This window comes from Thunnus thynnus, chromosome 8 (genome assembly GCF_963924715.1).
Source record: "Thunnus thynnus chromosome 8, fThuThy2.1, whole genome shotgun sequence".
Lineage (NCBI taxonomy): Eukaryota > Metazoa > Chordata > Actinopteri > Scombriformes > Scombridae > Thunnus > Thunnus thynnus.
Genome location: NC_089524.1, coordinates 12103831 through 12130299, shown reverse-complemented (window position 1 = coordinate 12130299; position 26469 = coordinate 12103831). Strand labels below are relative to the sequence as shown.

Below are 26469 nucleotides of genomic sequence, written 5' to 3'. Positions count from 1 at the left end.
TTTAAACGATTAATTAATAACTGAATTTTGAAATGGAATTGTGAAATTATTTTAAAACAGCTTTCAAAATTTTACTTTTTGTCTTTCCATTTATCCCACACAGCTGTTATGTGTTGGCCGGAGCTGTGTTAGGAGTCTGGCTAATCAGAGTGCCTGAAACTCAGTGGGGTTGTCAGACTGTCACGGTCACAGGTTGTCATTTGTCCTACTGACTGGTTGTCGAATGTGAAGAAGGTGAGTCTTAATATGAGCCTGTCAGAGGGCAAAGTAGAGAAGATGGAGACAGGAAGAGGAAGGTTTGGATGTGTGTGTGATGTATAAAATACATTTTCTTATATAATATACAGTATACTATATATTGGTATTATTATTAGTATTGGTATTACTATCAGGGAGTGAGATGTTGTCTGATTATAAGTATTTATCACCATTTAATTAAAATAAGACAGGACAAGTAATGATATAAAGTACATCATTCCTAATTATCATTATTATTATGATAAAAAGTAAGATAAATTGCATTAATAATTATGATTACTATCCTTTTCTTAAATAATAACTCAATAATTCATTACAGTAAATCTTGTGTTGAGTCAATGTCCAAAATTGACATGATTCATTTAGAAACCATATTAAACATAATTTAATGTAGCTGTAGTTCAATACGTGATGTCAGTTTTCTCCCCAAATATTCACAGTTTCAGTGCTGTTGTTAAAACTGTTACTTTTACTGGCTTGTGGTCATCTTAACTTAATATTCAACTATGAACATTATATAATAAATAGCCTTTTTAGCCTTTTGAACTAAATATAACTTTATATAAGTGTTGACTGTAATATTTCCCAAAGACAGTTTGCTGTTTACTTACCTCCAGGCTTAGTTTTCTCTGTAACTTTAGTTGGTTTGGCAACCTTCTTGTTGTTGTAGGTGGGTTGGACTTCACAGGTGTAATCGGTGAATGGTTTCATTCCAGAAAAATGACATGTGCCTCCAGGTCGCTGTTTGTTAACTGTAGATGTAACAGTTTAGTTTTCATTAGCTACTTTTGGTGTCCGATTTAATAACAACAGGAACATATAAAGAGATGTAAAAAGACTGAACCTATAGTTAATAAACATTTGTGAGTTACCATTAACTGACAAGAACATTGATATCTAAATCATCAATGTGTCACTGTGACTGTAGATCGCTGACTGGTCCTGCAAGGTAACACTTTTGTTTACACTGTGTACTACATGGCTGACAGACAGAGAATCAACTAATATCACACTTTCTAAAAACTATTTCAAATAAATAACCAGCAAATCATATGAAGTTCAACAATTTTAGCTGTAATCACAATTTCTCTTCATGTTGTTCTAAAAAGGTAATTAAACTCTTTCATCTCAATATTATTTCTGTATCATATTTAATTGATTTTGTTTATTGATAACTTATACCAAAGTGTGACTTGTCGTTTCATCTCAGCTTATTTACACCTATTATCCCTCAACATGCTAAAATGTGAGCACAGAAGAAAAAATGATATACTTGAGGCCAATGGAAGTTTTAAATGTCTTTATTGTATATCTCACTTGTCATATAAACTGACCAGCAAATTAATCTGCAAAACTCCAAAATGTACATTGAACTAAAATGGAAAAGATTTTTTAAATTTTACTTACAGTTTGCACGTTTCTTGTCCCATATCGAATTCACAGGATGACAACTGCAGTTGTATGAAAGCCCATCAAGTTCGGGGACCTCTTGACAGTTCTGACTGGTTGTTGTCCAGCTCAAGTCAATGGAGGTATCGGTTGAGCTGTTTTGTGTCCTTATTTTAAGATCTGTTGAAACACATCACACATCTTTAACACTGAACTGAGTAATCTGGTCTTTAGTATCTTAGATTACAAGCTGTCATTGCAACAACATACCACAGTCAATCCTGACATGGATATCAGTTGTGTTTTTAATGGTGACATTTTTTTCCTTGATCTGACCAGTACAGGTGTAGTCTGTGAAAGGCTCCAGCTCAGACACATTCTTGGGATTATTGTAAGAATCTGAGGAGACAGAAGGGTGACAACATTTCTCAATCAACTAATATTTGTACCTCAGAATTTAAGATCAGTTTTAAACAGTTTAGATTTAGACATTCAAAGCAAAAACCAATATTCTATTCAAAACTGATTAACAGAGCTCACAAAGCAATACCTCACCACCACCTTCCTCACATACCAGAAGACACAATTTATGTCACTACAGTTATTAGAAAAATATGTTTTTCTACTCCTGCAAAAATTACTCCACTTTACATCTTCATCTCTTTTACACTATGAGTACGAAACAATGGAAATGCAGATTTGAATCACCATCTTTATCCATGTAAATCTATTTATAATGTTGCTGACAAACAAAGTCTCTCTACTTTCAGTCTGACCACTTACCAGAACAGATGTAATCAATGGTGAGATCAGTGCAGTTTGGAGGTAAATTTGCTTCAATTTTTGCAGGAAGTTTAGTGGGAAGAGTCACTTTTATTTCACTTGGATTTAAAAATTCAGCTGAAAAAGAGAAAAAAGCACATATATAAAACATGATGAAAGGAGGTCTACATGACATGCATTTAAAAATACAGGTAGACTGTATTATACATACCAGCATTGATGTTTTTCTTAAAGGAAAACACCGAGCACTTTTCTGGAGTGACGGTTGTATTCAAATCTGTGCAAATGTCTTTGTAATCAAATGTGATGCAGAATGTTTCATTGTCATTTCGGCATCGCTTGGCTTCAATATTATTTGCTGTTATTTGCACAGAGCTGATGTTCCAGTCACTTGTGTAACAAAGATATCCAGGGATGCAGTTGTCAAGTTTAATGTCATCTTCAGCTGAAATACAGAAGTGATGCACAAATGTCTCTCCTGTTTTCACTCATTTCTAAAGTTAAAAGAAAAATACAATACAACAGTATGAATTATTTTTACTCACTCATTTCCATTGTCATCACTGTAGTTTTATAATCACTGTGGTTACAGACTATTTCTATGCCAGCATGGTCAAATGTCACATTATGCTCATAGACAGTACAGGGCTTCAGGTGTCTGATATATGGTGAGCTTTGATCGAAGTGCTGAACATTGACTTGGCCTTCTTCTTTAACATTTATGGTGTAGTTGCCAGGGGGAGAGTTTATGAAGTTGATCTGGAAGCCAAACTTGATAGGTGTAACAGTGTAAGAACCTGTACAAACAATGCACAGTAAAACCTGTTAGTAAGATGAACCATCTGCCATTTATTTTAACCTTGTTCATATAGGTGTTGAAAATGTTCCTGTGTATGCCGAGCATCATTCTGTACACTCCACTGTCAACATATTCATTGATAGTGACCAATGATTGTGATACCATGGACATTAATCTGCTGCTATAACAGCCTCCACACCTCTGGTTTAAGTCTTCCCATCAGATTTTGAAACCTGACAGCAATGATTTGCTCCCACTGATATTAGGCAACTTAAGCTTACAATTGGTGTTCCATTTCATTCCGAAGATTTTTGAAAAGTCACTCAGGTCCACATATCATTTCATTTATAAGTCTTTTAAGTATAGATTTTAATACGGCCTGATACCCAATTGTATGGCCTTTTCTGCAGAGAACCTGCTGAAGCCCTCACAGCCCTCCAGGACACTGATTGTCACCTAAAAAACACAAGGAATTAAATCACACACTTTTTCCATGCATCATTAGGTCACAAATCAACTGGTATTCAGATTTTGACACATTTTTCATTAACTTATGTTACAACTTTGAACAAACATGAACTTTGACCTTTCCAGATATGCAGCTCCAAACCTGCCTAGCCTTGCTCGTAGCTGGTAACAAGCTTTGTAATAGTCCAGACAAACTCTGCAATGAAGAATAGCAGGAGAGCCGTTGACACGTTTTAGGAACAGAGACTTTATTTCTCTTATATGACAGCAAACATATTACACAGTCTCTCAGTAACGTTTATGCTGTGCCCTGAGCTTTATGTGCATGCTAACATGTTACGGTGTCACGGTGTCATATGACTTCCTGCATACGGTTGATCACCATGGTTGACCATTGTGATTGTCAACCACCATGTTGCTGCAGGCAGGTGCCTCTCAAGATCATGGATGTATTATGAGCACTGGAGTCCAGACTAGATGGCACCCGCTCAGTCCTATGAAAGTTGCTAAGTGGCGCATGAAGCCAAAAAGTCCATAGAGCATGTGCACTTGAGACTTCTGCTGGCCGAGCCGGTTCCCATTCAAAAAGCATCAACTTTTCTTATTAATGGTCTCAATCACTAAATTCTGGCCCTTTAATAAGTGTGCTGGTGGTCCTTTTGGAAATTATTGTGCCATTAATAAGATTTGAAGACGTACACTAGCTTTGATGTCTGTTATGTGGGTGTTGATTGACAGTTGGCTTACCTGCTGCTCTCCCCAGCTCTGAGAATCGCAATGAGTCAGACTATAGTCGCAATATTTCAGTAAGTTTAATATTACTTGATAACGACACAGGCTGTGTTGGCATAATTTCACTAAAGTAAGTAGTAAAGTATGTTAGCCCAAGTGTTTGCCGCTTGGTGTTTCTGAGGCACCAAAATAATGCCCCGCCTACGGAAAAGTCTGCAACAACTGTTAAGGACAGAATCAGTACGTAAAGCAATGCTTGTCCAAGGGGAAACAAAGCCGAGGTGAACATGTGTACACCGTGGTAGAAACTGCTCTCTGTGATTTATTCTTCGTGGGCATGGTAGCACAGGAAGACAAGTGTGAACAGAGTTGAGCAGGACAAGTGGACAGTTCCATTGTATATAAATGGAGCTGTCCTTCTTCTCAAGCTGGACACAGGAGCAAAGGCCAATTTGACAAATTAGCTCGACATCAGAGCCATGAAGGTAAAGCCACGCATTCATCCAAATTCTGTTCTGCTCAAATTCTGCAATGGACGGCTCATCAACACCAAAGGCATATGCAGACACAAAGTGAGAGTAAAAGGAAAAGAACACCATCTCATGTTTGTAGTAGTTCCAGAGGGAGATGACTCACTGCTACGTGAATTTAGGCCAAGTCAAGAGGGTGTACCGCATCAATGCCAATGCATAGAACAGCGTAGAGTCAGTAGTGGATCAGTATCCAGGCAACTTCAAAGGGTTTGGTGTCTTATCCAGTGCCGGGATGTGAAGCCAATTTGACATAGTGGCCAAACTGTGTAATTACGTCACGTGATGCTATTGGGCCTAAAAAGACTTTTTCCCATAGACTTACATTGTGATAGAGTTGTCTGTAAATGAACGGATAATTTTTTTTGAGCGTCACAACCCATGCGAAATGACTTGTCTCACTATCAGAATTTGATCTATTCAGTCCGATAACATTTTGAAAGTCTATAAGAGCCACACGAATGAATTGTTTTGTCCCCATTCAAGTTAACTGGAGGGCTAAACCAGAAGTAGCTGGCTCAGCCGGCGAAAGTCACTGGTCCGCTTGCTGTATGGGCCCCACAGATGCAGAAGCAATGCGGAAAAAACTGTAGCAACTTTCAAAAGAAAGAACGGGGCGCCTCCTCCAACGCTGTATCCAGTTCTCTTAAGACATCCATGGTCTTACCATTCACGTACAAGATACAACTAAAATATGTACAGCCAGTCGTCCATGCTCCCAGGTGGGTTCCAGCACCACTACAAAACAAACTGAAGCAAGAACTCGATGGTAGGACTTCACTAGGAGCTATTACTATTAAATATTTTTTTAGGTAATTTATTTTTGTCCCTCAAGAAATTGGTAGTATTTAACAGCAAAATACCAAAAATAGATTCTCCAGTGTTTAGGGGCAAATAACCTCTGAAGTTTCAAATGTACTTTCAAGAATATATAACTAAAGCAAGTGATGCTTTTGTACTGAATTTAAAAATAAGTTTACATTGATCTCTTTCACAATGTCAAATCACCATTGTCAGTTCTAACCTCCCAGCAAAGATGTTATAGATGTTTAATAGTTGTGGGAGGTTTGTCATCAGAAGATGTCAGAAGACATTGTAGTTGAAAGGAATGTATTGTCTTGCATATATCTAGCTTTTTCCCCTTGTTGGTTAAGAACTTGTTGATTAAAAACATGTAATATGCAGTGCAAAGTCAGATTGAATTTCCTGAACATAGATTTGTACATTGAGCATGGCAATGAATGGTTAAGTTTTCTGTTTATGTACAGAAAAGGCGATCCAGGTTGTTCTTTAATTCCTCACTAAGGGGTTGTTTAACATATACACTGCTAAGGAATACAGTATGGCCATTCCTTTATATGATTGTTCTTTGTCTTCATCCAACAAATCACAGTGCTCTACTGCAGTGGTTCTCAAACCTTTTCACATCAAGAATCCCTAAACTGACACAAATTAGACCACAGACCCCCATCTGAATAGATTTTTGCTTTTAGATGTTTTATTACAGAAAGTGTATGAAACCCATGACCAAAATAGTAAATATATTCTGTCATTATGTTACTTATGGATGGAATTATTTTGAAAATAAATGATTCCCATTTTTGCCGGGGACCCCCTGCAACCCTCTCAAGGACCCCTGGGGGTTCTTGGACCCCACTTTGATAACTACTGACCTACTGTGTCTAATTCTTTCAGTTTACTTTTCCAAAGGCCCTCTGAAGTTGTTATTGAAGAGTCCAGGGGTTTTTCTAAAAGTGAAATTAGTAGGGCACTATAGGCAATTGGTATTTATTGTATTGGCAGTTTGGTTGTTCTGAACATTTCATGTAAAATCACCATTTGCCTTGTATGCTAACTAAATGCAATAAAGCTTTCAAATTTCTTTTTGACATGTGCTTGGAGCTCTTACCTGCTTTTAATGGGTAATTTGCATCTCCCATCCAATTATTCAAACAAATCTGAGACACAATGTCTTTTTATTGTACACGTATCCTGCAGGGCATCACTTTGCCAAGAAATACTTTAATACAAAAGAACACACACGTGGTAACATTTGTGTGAGGCACAAGAAACACACAAGAGACATCATAGCAGTTTCAGACCTGCAGCTTCAGACCAGTTGTGTCTTTTGTAGAGAAGAAGCCACTTTCGTAAGCCAGGCTGTGTTTGTGGCTCTTTGCAAAGTTGTAAATACCAGTGTTGAACAAGTTTAACACTACTTGAATTTCAGCAAAGGTGGAATGTTTGGTACATCTTAATGGTAAGTATATAACTTCCATTTTTTTGTCACGCATTTCTCTTTTTAAATATTTTAGAGGGCATTTTTAAGCCTTTATTATAGCAACAGTCGAGAGCAGACAGGGAATGGGGGGGGGGGGGGCATACAGAGATGTCCATCTGAACACAAATACCTCATAAATATGATATTGTCATCTGACATTTCCTTACTTTACAAGCCAATAAGGACTGCCTGACTGCACCATTAAACAAATGACTGCATAACTATTAATTATGAGGATACCAATGACTAAAAAGAATAAACCGTGTGCTTGGGTGTCATTGGGGGGGAAATCCTACATATTTATTGTTTATTGTTATAATAGTAAACTCTGAACAAATCAGTATTCCTCCAGACAGTTCAAACTTGGCCTCACTTGTCTGGTGGTCAAGTGCATGAGAAGACTGCACATTGAGCCCAGGTTATAGATATGAAACAAATGATAAAATTTTGTTTTACAGTTACAAACTAAATTATTTTTCATCATTTAGTATCCAGCAGAGGCTGATGTGATACCATGGTCCATTTTCATCAATTTTTATTATATTGGTTCATAAGGGTCATACAAACATAAAATGTTATAGCTCACACATACAAAACATGGTTAAAAAAAAAAAAAAGACATAACATAAACCACAACATACACCTGCAAACTCCACCTGTAACAATAATTGTCTGGAGGTGAAATCTACATGCTGCTGCTTTTACTTTACTTTTCTTTAGGTGGCGTTGATTAGCATGTGTAAAACTCTTCATTGAAATATTAATAGGCAACATGATCACAACAGAAATAAAACAGAAAATAACATACAAGTTAAAATAATGTAAAAGCCATGCTATACAGGTGGTTTAAAAGTGTGATTTTATAATACTTGTGTATTCTGCCAGTCAAACACTGGTAATGTTAATAGCAAATGCTTGATCCAGTTTTGACTTTAGCATAGCACATTGAAGCTGTTACAAGACATTAATGATCAAAGAGATGATCACAGATGCCTATGTATGGTCAGGATCTAATACTTCATGTAATATGATTTTATTAGCCTTAGCTTGCCCAAATTTGATGGGATTAAAATGTCAATGAGAATAGGACTGTTCCAGTTGTTGCAAAATGCACATTAAAACAATAAAAAATATCTGTGTAATTCAACAAAGTGAGGACAAAACAGAGTTAAGCAAGCCATTATCAATTCTAAGCGCACTGAGTGCCATTGTTTACAGGTTAACAAGCTGACTGTTGAACTTACTGAAGAACACAGTAAGAGTAAATGATGGTTTGGTAGGCTGCTCTGTCAGGCCTGCCTTCATCTTCTTTCTTTCTGATGCATTGAGGTACATTAGCATAAACTACAACAGAAAATAAGAAAAACAGGAAATACTGCAACTTAGTGTGGGTACTGGTCAAACTGCAGTGCACTTCGTACTTACTACATAAAAAGGTTTCTCTAAGTGACTTTAAAACTACATGTAATATAAAAAGCTATTTTAATTCTGTACACAATACAGAATTTCTGATGATCTTCCTATCATTAACAAGTGACCTAATAACCTAACAGCTGAGAAAACATCAGTCATTTGCAGCTGCTGAAAGTAATTGCTGTTTGCTACCTACTCTAAGACTAATGTAGGAAGAAGAGGACAGCTAAAGTTTACTCACTGGCTGTTGTCATCACATCTTCTTTCACATCCCTGAGGAGAAAATACGTAATGAAGTTTGGCTTCAGAGAAATGCATATGATTTTGTATCCTGCTGTATATAGTGCATATTCATGTTGCTACATACAGAATGGGTAAACCATATATTTCATTTTTCACCTCTGTCTTTATCAATGTGATTAAAGAATTGAGTTCAGCTGGAACAACAATAACTCTCCTCTACAGGAAATTAAAACTCATTACAACTGTAAAACTGGCCGAAGGCAACGTTACAGTCACACTGATGCAGGAGATAAGATGCAAAATGATCCTTACTGGGAATTTCTGCGCTTCATCATGTGGATATCGTAGACAACCCAAAGCACAGCCACAGATGTGAGGATGATGAGGATGATGGTGAGGACCAGAAAGCAAATGAGAGCTTTTTGACTGTCTGCAAAATGATGGTTATGACAAAAAAATATCAAAGGGGTGGCATTTATATCAAAGATTAAAATTTGCAGAAATTGACATGTATGGTTAGTATTTTCAGTAGTAACTGTTAACACTTTTCAATAGTTTATATAAAAGGATTTCACAATACTATATGAGACCATTTTAACTGTATATGAGCACATTTTACCATAATGTGTGAAAGCTTTTCAGTAGTTTTAATGAGAGGGTTTCAGTTGTGTATGTAAGCGTATAATTTTTCAGTTGTTTGTGTGAGAGTGTTTCAGTTGTGTATGTAAAAGCATTTCATTTGTATATGTGTGTTGTTTTCAGTGTACTATGTGAATGATTTTGGTTTCATATGTGTATGTGAGATGAAAAGTACATGTATATGCATGGAAATTCTAAATAATGTCCCTAATGGCCCCTCATAGCTTTGGTGCTACTATGAACATGAAGACATGAGACAGTGAAAAGTGAGCTTGAGGTAAAAGGAGGCTGAGGTGAAGGTATGGCACATGGTAAAGCACAGCTGATGGTAGAAGTAACATTATAAACATAAGAATTACAACTGAATGTTATATGTTAGGAAAATGTATTTGTGGTCACTCACCTGCTGGATATTGACCTGGAATAACCAAAGAGATTAGATATTTACACACTTGTAATGAAGGGGTGTATATTAATACTATGAAGAATAACATAAATATACACACATCACAAACAAGGTTTGTTTTATTAAAACATCCATTTCCATCTAAACTTGCTGTAGCTTTGCAGTGATATCAGTGGAGGTGTATGAGGTACAGGACAGAGGATAAGGTTCGCACCAAAGAAACAAGCATACCGTAGGGTTTTTTTTTCTATTTTTTCCATTTGAATGAATACAGAATGAAGCAATATAACTAAATATAATGTGCAGAAACATTATGTGCGATCACAGGGGACATTTTGCGGTACATACTGGCTTTGGCGTTGCTGTGACAATGAAACAGTATAAAGCAAAAAGTGAGCAGATTAATTGAGTTATTAGAATGTAGAATTATAAACATCACGAAAACAATTAAATGTAATATATTAAATAACATGGTTAACTTGGAATTACAAAAGAGAAAAGTATAAATTATTATTGCATTTGTTATGTTTTATTAAACCTGTTTGGGCATAAAAAGCAGGACTGACAACTTAATTAGATGACTTCAGTAATGGTCATTAACCCAGCTACTTTTGCAGTTCTAGTCTGATGTCTGTTGATTGTTGAAAAAAAACCCAAAACTTATAGGTAACACATAACTCTTGCACTCGAGAAAAGTTTTTTTTGGGCAGGTGCATTGGATTATAAACTGTGACTAAAAACTCCATCATCAACATTTCCCGATGAGGTTCTGAGGGCCGATACATAAATAAATAAAGTGAGAACAAGCGATCAACAGTGTGCAGTAATTTTTGGTTCCTTCATAATTTTTTTTTTTTTTTTAAGTTTAACAATGTTTAATAACATAATGTTAATAATAATGATAATAATACAGTACAGGGGGTGTAGCTCAAATTGCTTTACAATAGAGTGAAGAAACAAGAAAATAAAGAAATGTAAATACTGTGCGATAAAACCAATCAATCAAATGAATAGCAAACAAAAGAGGCAGCAAATAGCAAGAACAAGTATGCTTAGTACAATAGAATATATGAACGATAGAAATAAAACAAAGGAAATCATATGAACAATAAAATATGTAAAAGATAAGAATAAAATAAAGAAGAGTCACAGTTATTTAAAAGCAGTGTTGAGTAAATACGTTTTCAATCGTCATTTAAAACATTTCACAGAGTTTGCATCTCTTATATCCTTTGGCAGGGAATTACATAGTTTTGGTGCAAAGTTAAAAAAAGCTGAGCTGTTAATTTTCTTATTTGTGTGATCTTTTGTATTTTTTAAAAAACAGCAGCAGAGAATCTAAGAAGTCTTGAAGGATTATAAAACAACAAAGAATTAGTAAGGTAGGCCGATCCCAAACCATTAAGAGCCCTGTAAACAAATAAAAGAACACTGGGAACCAGCGCAGGTTAGCATAAACTGGGGTGATATGTTCTCTCTTTCTTGTTTTAGATAAAAGCCCGGTAGCAGAGTTCTGATTTAATTGAAGTTTATCAATGGATTGTTTTGGAGGACCGGTCAAAAGAGCATTACAGTAGTCTAATCTACTTGAAATAAACCCATGAACAAGTTTTTCGGCGTCTTGTTTGGATAGGAAAGGCCGTACCTTCACAATATTTCTTAATGAAAGAAAGCTCCTTTGGTCACCTTCTTTATGTGGGATTTAAAATTCAAGTCTAAGTGTAGGCTAATGTCCAGGCTCATGACTTCTAATTTAATGGGTCAGTGCATTTATTAAAGGCTGGTGAGTCTTCAACAGTTACCAAGGTCTACATCGATTGCATTCCTTACAAAGTGAGAAATCCAATGCTAAACACCAAAATAAATGTGCTTAACATATTATAAATATGTAATGATAAAACAGATACTCTGTTGAAAAAATGTATTCATACTGTGAATTTGGGAGAACAAGAAAATGCACTTAAATAAAAAGCATTAATGTATATGAATAATTTTAGAGACACTTTTACAATACCTTAGAAGAATACAAAAGGCATGTGTTCTGTTACTAATACTACTTTATCTATCCTATCTTTCAGCACCTTATATTTTATTTGAAATAATAAATAAAGTTACTTACAGTCAGCCACACCAATGATCGCAGCCCAGAGGAGCAGGATCTTGATACTACAGAAACCCGCCATATCTCGGAGTTACAATGTGTGAATGTCTGTTTGGGTGGGGGACCCAGATCATTAGGTGCACCTGGTTGCAGCAACACGCACACAGCCGCAATGATAAACCATAAACAGGAAATCATGTGTTGTTTCCCCCTTTCAAAACTAGACTACAATCATCGCACAGAAACTTAAATAAATTGCTTACCTTACAACTGCGGAAAGTTGATTCTCACAGCGAAGTCGCCTTCTTTTCAGTACCAGTACAAACACACCAGGGGTACTTTTTCTGCATCCCTGTCATTGTTTCATTCATTTTAAATCTTTAAATAAATAGGGTTTACTCAAAAATCATTAAACATTGTTTTCTTTTAATGAGGAACTTTTATAAAATTACTTTAATATTCTCTTTTGTTAAATTTGCAATATTTCCAATGACCATATAAGAACATATAGGCCTACAGTATAACTCCTAAAAAGATTTATTGCTTATTACTCATTTTTTTATTTATTTATTTTTATTATTATTATTTATTTATTTATTTTTATTAAGTTTCAACAATAACAACATAATACTGTACGAAGACCTACAATTAAGACAAGACATACTGAAAAACCACGACACAAGAGCAAACACAAATACAGAAAGAAAAAACACACAAAGAAACAAAGAAAAATCAGCAATATTCACAACCTGGTGCATTTATAAAATGCAGTTTGTATGTACTTAAACTGTTATACTGGTTACTCCCATACTTATTACTCTTGACCATTCCTCTTTCAAGTATATTGCTATTGGTGACCAGTCCCTTATTGGCAAAGCAGAAGAACTTGTTGATTAAAAACATGTAATATGCAGTGCAAAGTCAGATTGAATTTCCTGAACATAGATTTGTACATTGAGCACGGCAATGAATGGTTACGTTTTCTGTTTATGTACAGAAAAGGCGATCCAGGTTGTTGTTTATTTCCTCACTAAGGGGTTATTTAGCATATACACTGTTAAGGAATACAGTATGGCCATTCCTTTATATGATTGTTCTTTGTCTTCATCCAACAAATCACAGTGCTCTACTGCAGTGGTTCTCAAACCTTTTCACATCAAGAACCCCTAAACTGACACAAATTAGACCACAGACCCCCATCTGATTAGATTTTTGCTTTTAGATGTTTTATTACAGAAAGTGTATGAAACCCATGACCAAAATAGTAAATATATTCTGTCATTATGTTACTTATGGATGGAATTATTTTGAAAATAAATGATTCCCATTTTTTGCCGGGGACCCCCTGGAACCCTCTCAAGGACCCCTGGGGGTCCTTGGACCCCACTTTGAGAACCACTGACCTACTGTGTCTAATTCTTTCAGTTTACTTTTCCAAAGGCCCTCTGAAGTTGTTATTGAAGAGTCCAGGGGTTTTCCTAAAAGTAAAATTAGTAGGCACTATAGGCAATTGGTATTTATTGTATTGGCAGTTTGGTTGTTCTGAACATTTCATGTAAAATCACCATTTGCCTTGTATGCTAACTAAATGCAATAAAGCTTTCAAATTTCTTTTTGACATGTGCTTGGAGCTCTTACCTGCTTTTAATGGGTAATTTGCATCTCCCATCCAGTTATTCAAACAAATCTGAGACACAATGTGTTTTTATTGTACACGTATCCTACAGGGCATCACTTGCTTTGCCAAGAAATACAGTAATACAAAAGAACACACACGTGGTAACATTTGTGTGAGGCACAAGAAACACACAAGAGACACCGCAGCAGTTTCAGACCTGCAGCTTCAGACCACTTGTGTCTTTTGTAAAGAACAAGCCACTTTCGAAAGCCAGGCTGTGTTTGTGCCTCTTTGCAAAGTTGTAAATACCAGTGTTAAATGAGTTTCACACTACTTGAATTTCAGCAAAGGTGGAATGTTTGGTACAGGTTAATGGTAAGTATATAACTTCCATTATTTTGTCACACATTTCTCTTTTTAAATATTTTAGAGGGCATTTTTAAGCCTTTATTATAGCAACAGTCGAGAGCAGACATGGAGTGAGGGGGGGAGAGATGGGGAGGTGACACACATCAAGCTGCTGCCAGAATCAAACCACAGATGTGGCGGTTATCTAGCATGTATCTTAACCTGTAAACTACCAGTTCACGCTTTCACTTTTTTTTTTTTTTTTTTTTTACCAAGAACGTAATCCTAACTAATAACAAGAACACTCATTGACATACAGAGATGTCCATCTGAACACAAATACCTCATAAATATGATATTGTCATCTGATATTTCCTTACTTTACAAGCCAATAAGGACTGCCTGACTGCACCATTAAACAAATGACTGCATAACTGTTAATTATGGGGATACCAATGACTATAAAGAATAAACAGTGTTCTTGGGTGTCATTGGGGGGAAAACCTACATATTTATTGTTATAATAGTAAACTCTGAACAAATCAGTATTCCTCCAGACAGTTAAAACTTGGCCTCACTTGTCTGGTGGTCAAGTGCATGAGAAGACTGCACATTGAGCCCAGGTTATAGATGTGAAACAAATTATAAAATTTTGTTTTACAGTTACAAGCTAAATTATTTTTCATCATTTAGTATTCAGCAGAGGCTAGTGTGATACCATGGTCCATTTTCATCAATTTATATTATATTGGTTCATAAGGGTCATACAAACATAAAATGTTATAGCTCACACATACAAAACATGGTTAAAAAAAAAGACATAACATAAACCACAACATACACCTGCAAACTCCACCTGTAACAATAATTGTCTGGAGGTGAAATCTACATGCTGCTGCTTTTACTTTACTTTTCTTTAGGTGGCGTTGATTAGCATGTGTAAAACTCTTCATTGAAATATTAACAGGCAACATGATCACAACAGAAATACAACAGAAAATAAAGTACAAGTTAAAATAATGTAAAAGCCATGCTATACAGGTAGATTTAAAAGTGTGATTTTATAATACTTGCGTATTCTGCCAGTCAAACACTGGTAATGTTAATAGCAAATGCTTGATCCAGTTTTGACTTTAGCATAGCACATTGAAGCTCTTACAAGACATGAATGATCAAAGAGATGATCACAGATGCCTATTTATGGTCAGGATCTAATACTTCACGTAATATGATTTTATTAGTCTTAGCTTGCCCAAATTTGATGGGATTAAAATGTCAATGAGAATAGGACTGTTCCAGTTGTTGCAAAATGCACATTAAACCAATAAAACATATAATGTATAATTCAACAAAGTGAGGACAAAACAGAGTTAAGCAAGCCAGTATCAATTCTAAGCGCACTGAGTGCCATTGTTCACAGGTTAACAAGCTGACGGTTGAACTTACTGAAGAACTCAGTAAGAGTAAATGATGATTTGGTAGGCTGCTCTGTCACGCCTGCGTTCATCTTCTTTCTTTCTGATGCCATTGAGGTACATTAACATAAACTACAATAGAAAATAAGAAAAAGAGGAAATATTGTAACTTAGTGTAGGTACTGGTCAAACTGCAGTGCACTTCATACTTACTACATAAAAAGGTTTTGTCTAAGTGACTTTAAAACTACAAGTTATATTAAAAGCTATTGTAATACTGTACACAATGCAGAATTCCTGATGATCTTCCTACCATTAACAAGTGACCTAACCTAACCATAACCTAACAGCTAAAAAAACATCAGTCATTTGCAGCTGCTGAAAGTAATTGCTGTTTGCTACCTACTCTAAGACTAATGTAGGAACAACAGGACAGCTAAAGTTTACTCACTGGCTGTTGTCATCACATCTTCACACACATCCCTGAGGAGAAAATACATAATGAAGTTTAGCTTCAGAGAAATGCATACAATTTTGTATCCTGCTGTATATTGTGCATATTCATGTTGCAACATATAGAATAAGTAAACCATTTATTTCATTTTTTCACCTCTGTCTTTATCAATGTGATTAAAGAATTGAGTTCAGCTGGAACAACAATAACTCTCCTTTACAGGAAATTAAAACTCATTACAACTGTAAAACTGGCCAGAGGCAACGTTACAGTCACACTGATGCAGGAGATAAGATGCAAAATTATCCTTACTGGGAATTTCTGAATTTCTTTATCATGTAGATCGTGTGGATGCCCCAAAACACAACCACAGATGTGGGGATGATGAGGAAGACCAGAAAGCCAATGAGAGCTTTGTCATTGTCTGCAAAATGATGGTTATGACAAAAAAAAAAAAAAAATCAAAGGGGTGGCATTTATGCAGATATGTTTTATCTGAGCAATTTATGGCATTAATTAAGACCACACGTACAGAGTGTGCTAACTCTTTCTGTCTTGGTTTTACTGTAATGGTGTCCGTTGAAAGCAACCACCTGAAAAGACAGAGCATCCCTTTAACTTAGGAATTATGGAACTCATATAAGTATGAGGAATAAACACTGTTAAATGAAAAGTAGGATTATACAAACCTCCACGTCGTAGGTCGTTAAGTAGCTTAGATCTTCAAATGTAAAATGACAGTCCGTTTTTGGTGGCTTCGGCTTCTGAATGACACCATTATATCTAAGAGTTGCATTGCATTGCTTCTTAGGCCCATGGAAGAATTTCACACCACAGATTACTTCAATCCTATTATGCTCTGGATAACTTATGTCAAACTTGAAAAAATCGTCTGGTACTGTAAGAGAGTGAAAAAAACCAACATATTTTCCTTTAGATGCAACACTTTATGCTTATTCACAGTTTAAGTGATTGTTGAGTTTAAAATACCAGCAGTTTTAACACTGATTAAGCTCATTAGTGTTACTGTGTTGATTATCTTGGGCATCAGTATTTCCTTTAAACGATTAATTAATAACTGAATTTTGAAATGGAATTGCGAAATTATTTTAAAACAGCTTTCAAAATTTTGCTTTTTGTTATTCCATTTATCCCACACAGCTGTTATGTGTTGGCCGGAGCTGTGTTAGGAGTCTGGCTAATCAGAGTGCCTGAAACTCAGTGGGGTTGTCAGACTGTCACCATCACAGGTTGTCATTTATCCTACTGATTGGTTGTCGAACGTGAGGAAGGTGAGTCTTAATATGAGCCTGTCAGAGGGCAGAAGCCAAAAAGTGAGGAAAAGTAGAGAAGACAGAGAGAGGAGGAGGAAGGAGAAATAAACACATGAAGGTTAGCGTGCTGCTGATAGGAAGGAACTCTATTGTTGAAACCATGATATACAGTGAATGACAGCCCTCATCATTTACATATTTTGGGTTATCCATGAAGCCAATGCTGAGCTCAGGGCACAGTTGGAGGACACCAGGCCCGACCCTAAACACCCAGTCCAAAGAGTTGATGCTGCAGGAAGCAAGGTAAGGCCTGCATCCTTTCTTATTCGTTGGCAAACAAAGGTATTCAATATATGTTGTGGCCTGTTAGTAGTTGGTACAACTGTAAGGCTCAGTGGTACTTAGATCACCTAGATTTAACATATTATATCCAGAACTACCTGTGCAGTGTCATCCACACATAAGTAAATGGAATAATAAGTACATTTTAAAAGCCTTTAAGTTAAGTTTTTGGCTCCATTTTGAAATGTATTGATTACTTCATTTAAATTAATTGAATTAATTAAATATTGTCTATGGAAAGACAATACAAGGGAACATATTACTATTTGGCAAATGCATGATTTTTATATTTTACTTTGAGTTTTTTTTTTAAATCAATCATTTGATTATAATTTAACACTAAAAAAAGTTTATAATTACTATTGTAAACCACAGCACCTGTGCTTCATTTATAAACAGCTCAGGACTAACTAAAGCTTTTAGATTTCTGCTCACTGAGTCACTGTGAAAAAACACAGAGAATAACCATTGTTGTTGTTTGTTGTTGGAATTTGAGGTCTATAATTACTGTGTATTCATGATACATGTTTTGTACATGGCTCCTATTTCAGTTATGATTGGAGCTACATTATAAAGTTAATTATAATGGTTTGGATGTGTGTGTGATGCATAAAATACATTTTCTTATATAATATACAGTATACTATATATTGGTATTATTATTAGTATTGATATTGCTATAAGGGAATGAGATGTTGTCTGATTATCAATATTTATCACCATTTAATTAAAATAAAACAGGACAAGTAATGATATAAAGTACATCATTCCTAATTATCATTATTATTATGATAAAAAAGTAAGATAAATTGCATTTATAATTATGATTACTATCCTTTTCTTAAATAACTAAATAATTCATTACAGTAAATCTTGTGTTGAGTTAATGTCCAAAATTGACATGATTCATTTAGAAACCGTATTAAGCATAATTTAATGTAGCTGTAGTTCAATACGTGATGTCAGTTTTCTCCCCAAATATTCACAGTTTCAGTGCTGTTGTTAAAACTGTTACTTTTACTGGCTCGTGGTCATCTTAACTTAATATTCAACTATGAACATTATATAATAAATAGCCTTTTTAGCCCTTTTGAATTAGATATAACTTTATATAAGTGTTGACTGTAATATTTTCCAAAGACAGTGTGCCGTTTACTTACCTCCAGGCTCAGTTTTCTCTGTAACTTTAGTTGATTGGGGAACATTCTTGTTGTTGTAGATGGGTTGAACTTCACAGGTGTAATCGGTGTATGGTTTCAGTCCAGAAAAATGACATGTTCCTCCTGGTTTCTGTTTGTTAACTGTAGCTGTAACAGTTTAGTTTTCATTAGCTGCTTTTGGTGTCCGATTTAATAACAACAGGAACATATAAAGAGATGTAAAAAGACTGAACCTATTGTTAAGAAACATTTATTGAGTTACTATTAACTGACAAGATCATTGATATCTAAATCATCAATGTGTCACTGTGACTGTAGATCACTGACTGGTCCTGCAAGGTAACACTTTTGTATACACTATGTACTACATGGCTGACAGACAGAGAATCAACTAATATAAAACTTTCTAAAAACTATTTCAAATAAATAACCAGCAAATCATATGAAGGGCAACAATTTAAGCTGTAATCACAATTTCTCATCATGTTGTTCTATGGAAAAAAGATAATTAAACTCTTTCATCTCAATATTATTTCTGTATCATATTTAATGGATTTTATTTTTTATTAATAACTTATACCAAAGTGTGACTTGTCGTTTCATCTCAGCTTATTTACACCTATTATCCCTCAATGTACTAAAATGTGAGCACAGAAGAAAAAATGATATACTTGAGGCCAACAGAAGTTTTAAATGTCTTCATTGTATATCTCACTTGTCATATAAACTGACCAGCAAGTTAATCTGCAAGACTCCAAAATGTACATTGAACTAAAATGGAAAAGGTTTTTAAAATTTTACTTACGTTTTGCATGTTTCCTGTCCGATGTTGAACCCACAGGATGACAACTGCAGTCGTATGAAAGCCCATCAAGTTTGGGGACCTCTGGACAGTGCTGACTGGTTGTTGTCCAGCTCAACTCAATGGAGGTATTGGTTGAGCTGCTTTGTGGAGTTATTTCAAGATCTGTTGAAACACATCACACATCTTTAACACTGAACTGAGTAATCTGGTCTTTAGTATCTTAGATTACAAGCTATCATTGCAACAACATACCACAGTCAATCTTGAACTGGATAGCAGTTGCGTTTTTTATGGTGACATCATTTTCCTTGATCTGACCAGTACAGGTGTAGTCTGTGAAAGGCTCCAGCTCAGACACATTCATGGTCTTATTGTAAGAATCTGAGGAGACAGAAGGGTGAAAACATTTCTCCATCAACTAATATCTGTACCTCAGAATTTAAGATCAGTTTTAAACAGTTTAGATTTAGACATTCAAAGCAAAAACCAATATTCTATTCAAAACTGATTCACAGAGCTCACAAAGCAATACCTCACCAACACCTTCCTCACATACCAGAAGACACAATTTATGTCACTACAGTTATTAGAAAAATATGTTTTTCTACTCCTGCAAAAATTACTCCACTTTACATCTTCATCTCTTTTACACTATGAGTACGAAACAATGGAAATGCAGATTTGAATCACCATCTTTATCCATGTAAATCCATTTATAATGTTGCTGACAAACAAAGTCTCTCTACTTTCAGTCTGACCACTTACCAGAACAAATGTAATCAATGGTGAGATCGATGCAGTTTGGAGGTAAATTTGCTTCTATTTTTGCAGGAAGTTCAGTGGGAGGAATCTGATTTATTTCACTTGGATTTAAAAATTCAGCTGAAAAAGAGAAAAAAGCACATATAAAACATGATGAAAGGAGGTCTACATAACATGCATTTAAAAATACATGTAGACTGTATTATACATACCAGCACTGATGTGTTGGATGTGGTTAAAGGAAGAGTTCACACAGTTTTCTGGAGTGACGGTTGTAGTCAAATCTGTGCAAATGTCATTGTAATCAAGTCTGATACAGAACGTTTTATCGTCACTTGGGCATCGCTTGGCTGTAAGATTATTTGCTGTTATTTGCACAGAGCTGATGTTCCAGTCACTCTTGTAACAAAGATATCCAGGGGTGCAGTTGTCAAGTTTAATGTCACCTTCAGCTGAAATACAGAAGTGCACAAATGTCTCTCCCATTTTCACTCATTTCAGTTAAAAGAAAAATACATTACAATGGTATGAATTATTTTTACTCACTCATTTCCATTGTCGTCACTGTAGTTTTATTATCACTGTGGTCACAGAGTATTTTTGTGCCAGCATGGTCAAATGTCACATTATGCTCGTAGACAGTACAGGGCTTCAGGTGTCTGATATACGGTGAGCTTTGATCGAAGTGCTGAACATTGACTCGGCCTTCTTCTTTAACATTTACGGTGTAGTTGCCAGGGGGAGAGTTTATGAACTTGATCTGGAAGCCAAACTTGATAGGTGTAACAGTGTAAGAACCTGCACAAACAATACACAGTAAAACCTGTTAGTAAGATGAACCACCTGCCATTTATTTTAACCTTGTTCATATAGCGGAAAATGTTCCTGTGTATGCCGAGCATCATTCTGTACACTCCACTTTCAACATATTCATTGTAAAGTAAGAGAGAAATACAAACATTAAAACAACATTAGATGGATTATCTTTTAAAGTGATACTCACACTGGGGAGGTGGAGGGGCTGGTGCAGGGCGTGGAGGACACATTCACATGAAATTAAAAAATACAAAAAATATTAACATTTAGTTAAACAACACAAGTAATTTCAAATAATTCCAAAGCACACTAAAGGTTAAGCATGCCCCTTTAGCTTATAGAGTATTTGCAACCCTTTCATCCACAGTGCAAGTGTATGCACAACACAATCTTATTACAATCCTATATAAATGAGAAAATTCCAATCTTTGGTGGTAGGAGTCACTGTGGTGTTGGACTGGGTGACTGGAGGTGAGGTCTGAGTTAGAGTGCTGATTGCCTGAGAGACTGTTTGGTTGCTGGTTGAAGTGGTTGTGGGTGTGGTCTCATTTGAGGTGCCTCCAGGATTGATAATGGCTGGAGGACGGAGATCATGGAGGTCACATTCTGGCAGAAATACTCTATTTTGCAACAGCCTTACCTGACATGAATCATAACTTCCATTTCAGGAAAATATCATGCCAAATGCAATGCTAATGTGGCAAAGCTGAGGTTAAACAACCAGATTACCAGATGCAGTAATTGAAATGGGTGTCTGAATTGAGGCGTTTGAGAAAAGGGTTGACAAGGTGAGTGACGGAGTGTGGGCAGCTGTGAGCTCTGTAAGACAGAGCTGAGTAGGACTATAAAGCTAGAATAGTGGAAATAGCAATTGGTTGTGTATTAGTTATTTAAAAAAAAACAAACAAACAATCACGTTGGTCTCTCCTGGTTGAACTTCTGCTTTTGCTGTCATCTACAGTAGCATTGGTCCCCTCCCCTAATAGGTGATCTGAGATGGACACCAGAAGGAACGCTTCATTTGTTTGATTGATCTCAGAGACTCATTATATTGATAAAGGTGCAAACAAGATGCACAGTATCATAGGTAGCTTAGATGCTTTATAGAGTACACTTGAGACTGCCAGAAGTGTACATATTACTCTAGATAGAGCTGATGAAGTCTCAGTTTACCAACAATGGGAAAATTGTGACCTATTCAACTTAATGAAAAATTTTTTGGCCTGCTTGTGAAAACTGTGAAAACTATATAATAAACTCTCACATTTCATTCCATAAAACCAGAAGCACCAAATAATACCTTCCAGACAATATCATGTTCAAATTGCCTCCTTACTATCACTACCAGTAACCTACTGTGAGGGAGAAAGCTGCTATTATCAACCTTGATGAGTGTGACTGTTTAAAATCCAAACTTTTTAAAAAATTTAATTTTGTGTTTAAATTCTCCACACTATCTTTGTTTGAGTGAGGGTTTGCCCAAAAACAAAAATAAATACATGTAGATATTATTACAAACTAAATTCTCGGATCCTTGAATCACGTAATTCAAATTATCCAAACTAAACATTCAAAACACATCAACATGATAAGAAACATTGATCAAGATTTTTTTTTTGTCTCCATACACGGAGAATGCAATGAGACATTCTATTGTTGGAATGTTTCTTCTTTCTTACAGTATATCTTGACAAAGAGAATGAACAGAGCAAATCTCATCATCAGTTCAGAAATCAGAAATCTGACTTTGTTCATAACTTGTTTTGCAGGTGTTCAGACAAATTAGACAGAAAGAAAAAACATGAATATATTTCAATATCATGAATGAATACAGAATGAAGCAATATGACTAAATATAATGTGCAGAAACATTATGTGCTGTATGATCACTGGGACCATCCCATAATTTGAAGGTCAAAGTTTAACTGGTTAAATTAGGACAGAAAGAAATTGGGAAAATTCCAAGAAATAAATTAAGATTTGAAAGATCTTTTCTTTGCACTATATGAACATCACACTACTTCATGCATCGGCACTGAATGTTACTAGTGAATGAAAATAGCTATTGCAAATTAGTTGCATAAATGTAGGTCTTGAATAGTACTTAACAAAACTTTCTTCTCAAACTAAATTGCAAATTACATGTTTAATATATATAATTCAATATAGTTTTGATCTGTTTACCATGTAGTTATTTGGTCAGGCCACCTTAAGTTCGGAACCACTGGACTAAACTAGCTGTAGCGATCTACTATCACTACCACGGGACGACCCATCACACACACACACACACAGCCAACTGTGAATAAAGTAGCTGAAACTTGCTCCAGCAGCTACAACAGTAACATGCTGCTTACACACTGATGCTTCAGTATTAATAATCTAATAATGTCATATATAAAAATATATCAGTCAGAGAGATGAAATGAGTACTTTTACTTTGATACTTTAAGTATCTTTTGCTGCTAATATTAGTAGCAGCAAAAGAGTACTTTTACTTACATAGGATTTTTCATGCAGAGCTTTTACTTGTAATGGAGACTTTCTACATTGCTGAACTGGTACTTTTGCCTACTTAAATATACTTTACATTTCATGGCAATAATTCAACATGATTTTGACCTGTTGATTCTGTAGCCATTCTTTGTTTAGCTTGTTGAGGATAGGAACTGTTTTTGGTGTGAGGCAGCTGTTCATATGAATATCCAGGTAATTACAATTTAGACCCCCAAATACAACACTCTAAATCTATATTATTCAATTTAAATGTTAAACAAACTTTAAGAAGAGTGTGAAAACATATTTCTGTGACTCAGAGCACACTGTTTCCATCTGACAACAGCATGATCATTTCATGACATTTTGCGGCACATGCTGGCTTTGGCATTGCTGTGGTAATGAAGAGATGAAATAGCATAACGCAAAAAGTAAAAAGTTACATAGTTTTGGTGCAAAGTTAAAAAAGCTGAGCTGCTGATTTTCTTATTTGTGTGATCGTTTGTATTTTTAAAAAAATGGCAGCAGAGAATCTAAGAAGCCTTGAAGGATTATAAAATGACAAAGAATTAGTAACGTAGGCCGATCCCAAACCATTAAGAGCCCTGTAAACAAGTAAAAGAACTTTAAAATCAATCCTAAAAGACACTGGGAACCAGCGCAGGTTAGCATAAACTGGGGTGATATGTTCTCTCTTTCTTGTTCTAGTTAAAAGCCCGGCAGCAGAGTTCTGATTTAATTGAAGTTTATCAATGGATTGTTTTGGAGGACCGGTCAAAAGAGCATTACAATAGTCTAATCTACTTGAAGTAAACCCATGAACAAGTTTTTCGGCATCTTGTTTGGATAGGAACGGCCGTACCTTTACAATATTTCTTAATGAAGGAAAGCTCCTTTGGTCACCTTCTTTATGTGGGATTTAAAATTCAAGTCTAAGTGTAGGCTAATGTCCAGGCTCATGACTTCTAATTTAATGGGTCAGTGCATTTATTAAAGGCTGGTGAGTCTTCAACAGTTACCAAGGTCTACATCGATTGCATTTCTTACAAAGTGAGAGAAATCCAATGCTAAACACCAAAATAAATATGCTTTGTATATTGTAAATATGTAATGATAAAACAGATACTCTGTTGAAAAAATATGTTCCCATTGTGGATTTGGGAGAACAAGAAAACACACTTAAATAAAAAGCATTAATGTATATGAATAATTTTAGAGTCACTTTTACAACACCTTAGAAGAAAACAACTGTTACTAATACTACTTTATCTATCCTATCTTTCAGCACCTTATATTTTATTTGAAATAATAAATAAAGTTACTTACAGTCAGCCGCACCAATGATCGCAGCCCAGAGGAGCAGGATCTTGATACTACAGAGACCCGCCATATCTAGGAGTTACAATGTGTGAATGTCTGCTTGGGTGGGAGACCCAGATCATTAGGTGCACCTGGTTGCAGCAACACGCACACAGCCGCAACGATAAACCATAAACAGGAAATCATGTGTTGTTTCCCCCTTTCAAAACTAGACTACAATCATCGCACAGAAACTTAAGTAAATTGCTTACCTTACAACTGCGGAAAGCTGATTCTCACAGCGAAGTCGCCTTCTTTTCAGTACCAGTACAAACAAACCAGGGGTACTTTTTCTGCATCCCTGTCATTGTTTCATTCATTTTAAATCTTTAACTAAATATATTTAGGGTTTACTCAAAAATCATTAAACATTGTTTTCTTTTAATGAGGAACTTTTACAAAATTACTTTAATATTCTATTTTGTTAAATTTGCAATATTTCCAATGACCATACAAGAACAATAGGCCTACAGTATAACTCCTATTTATTGCTTATTACTCCTTTTTTTATGTATTTATTTTTTTTATTATTATTTATTTATTTATTTTTATTAAGTTTCAACAATAACAACATAATACTGTACGAAGACCTACAATTAAGACAAGACATACCAAAAACCACGACACAAGAGCAAACACAAATACAGAAAGAAAAAACACACAAAGAAACAAAAAAAAATCAGCAATATTCACAACCTGGTGCATTTATAAAATGCAGTTTGTATGTACTTAAACTGTTACATTTGTTACTCCCATACTTATTACTCTTGACCATTCCTCTTTCAAGTATATTGCTATTGGTGACCAGTCCCTTATTGGCAAAGCAGAAGAACTTGTTGATTAAAAACATGTAATATGCAGTGCAAAGTCAGATTGAATTTCCTGAACATAGATTTGTACATTGAGCACGGCAATGAATGGTTACGTTTTCTGTTTATGTACAGAAAAGGCGATCCAGGTTGTTGTTTAATTCCTCACTAAAGGGTTGTTTAACATATACACTGCTAAGGAATACAGTATGGCCATTCCTTTATATGATTGTTCTTTGTCTTCATCCAACAAATCACAGTGCTCTACTGCAGTGGTTCTCAAACCTTTTAACATCAAGAATCCCTAAACTGACACAAATTAGACCACAGACCCCCATCTGATTAGATTTTTGCTTTTAGATGTTTTACTACAGAAAGTGTATGAAACCCATGACCAAAATAGTCATATATTCTGTCATTATGTTACTTATGGATGGAATTATTTTGAAAATAAATGATTCCCAGTTTTTGCCGGGGGCCCCCTGGAACCCTCTCAAGGACCCCTGGGGGTCCTTGGACCCCACTTTGAGAACCACTGACCTGCTGTGTCTAATTCTTTCAGTCTTTTCCAAAGGCCCTCTGAAGTTGTTATTGAAGAGTCCAGGGGTTTTCCTAAAAGTGAAATTAGTAGGCACTATAGGCAATTGGTATTTATTGTATTGGCAGTTTGGTTGTTCTGAACATTTCATGTAAAATCACCATTTGCCTTGTATGCTAACTAAATGCAATAAAGCTTTCAAATTTCTTTTTGACATGTGCTTGGAGCTCT

At 35.5% G+C, this 26469-nt stretch overlaps 1 protein-coding gene and 1 long non-coding RNA gene across 2 annotated transcripts in view; both read right to left on the bottom strand.

Moving 5' to 3' along the window:
• Positions 1 to 26469, bottom strand: part of LOC137187561 (receptor-type tyrosine-protein phosphatase C-like) — a 104667-nt gene that overhangs the window by 32205 nt on the left and 45993 nt on the right. The window contains exons 5-8 of the mRNA XM_067596535.1: positions 20433 to 20672; positions 2431 to 2547; positions 1918 to 2046; positions 1668 to 1827 (exon numbers count right to left, since the gene is read on the bottom strand). Of these exons, the coding sequence (XP_067452636.1) occupies positions 1668 to 1827; positions 1918 to 2046; positions 2431 to 2547; positions 20433 to 20672 (646 nt within the window). The remainder of the gene's footprint in view (positions 1 to 1667; positions 1828 to 1917; positions 2047 to 2430; positions 2548 to 20432; positions 20673 to 26469) is intronic.
• Positions 8467 to 9442, bottom strand: LOC137187563 (uncharacterized). The gene is made up of 3 exons (XR_010929236.1): positions 9209 to 9442; positions 8895 to 8926; positions 8467 to 8584 (listed from the first exon to the last, which is right to left on the bottom strand). It is a non-coding gene; the product is annotated as an uncharacterized lncRNA (long non-coding RNA).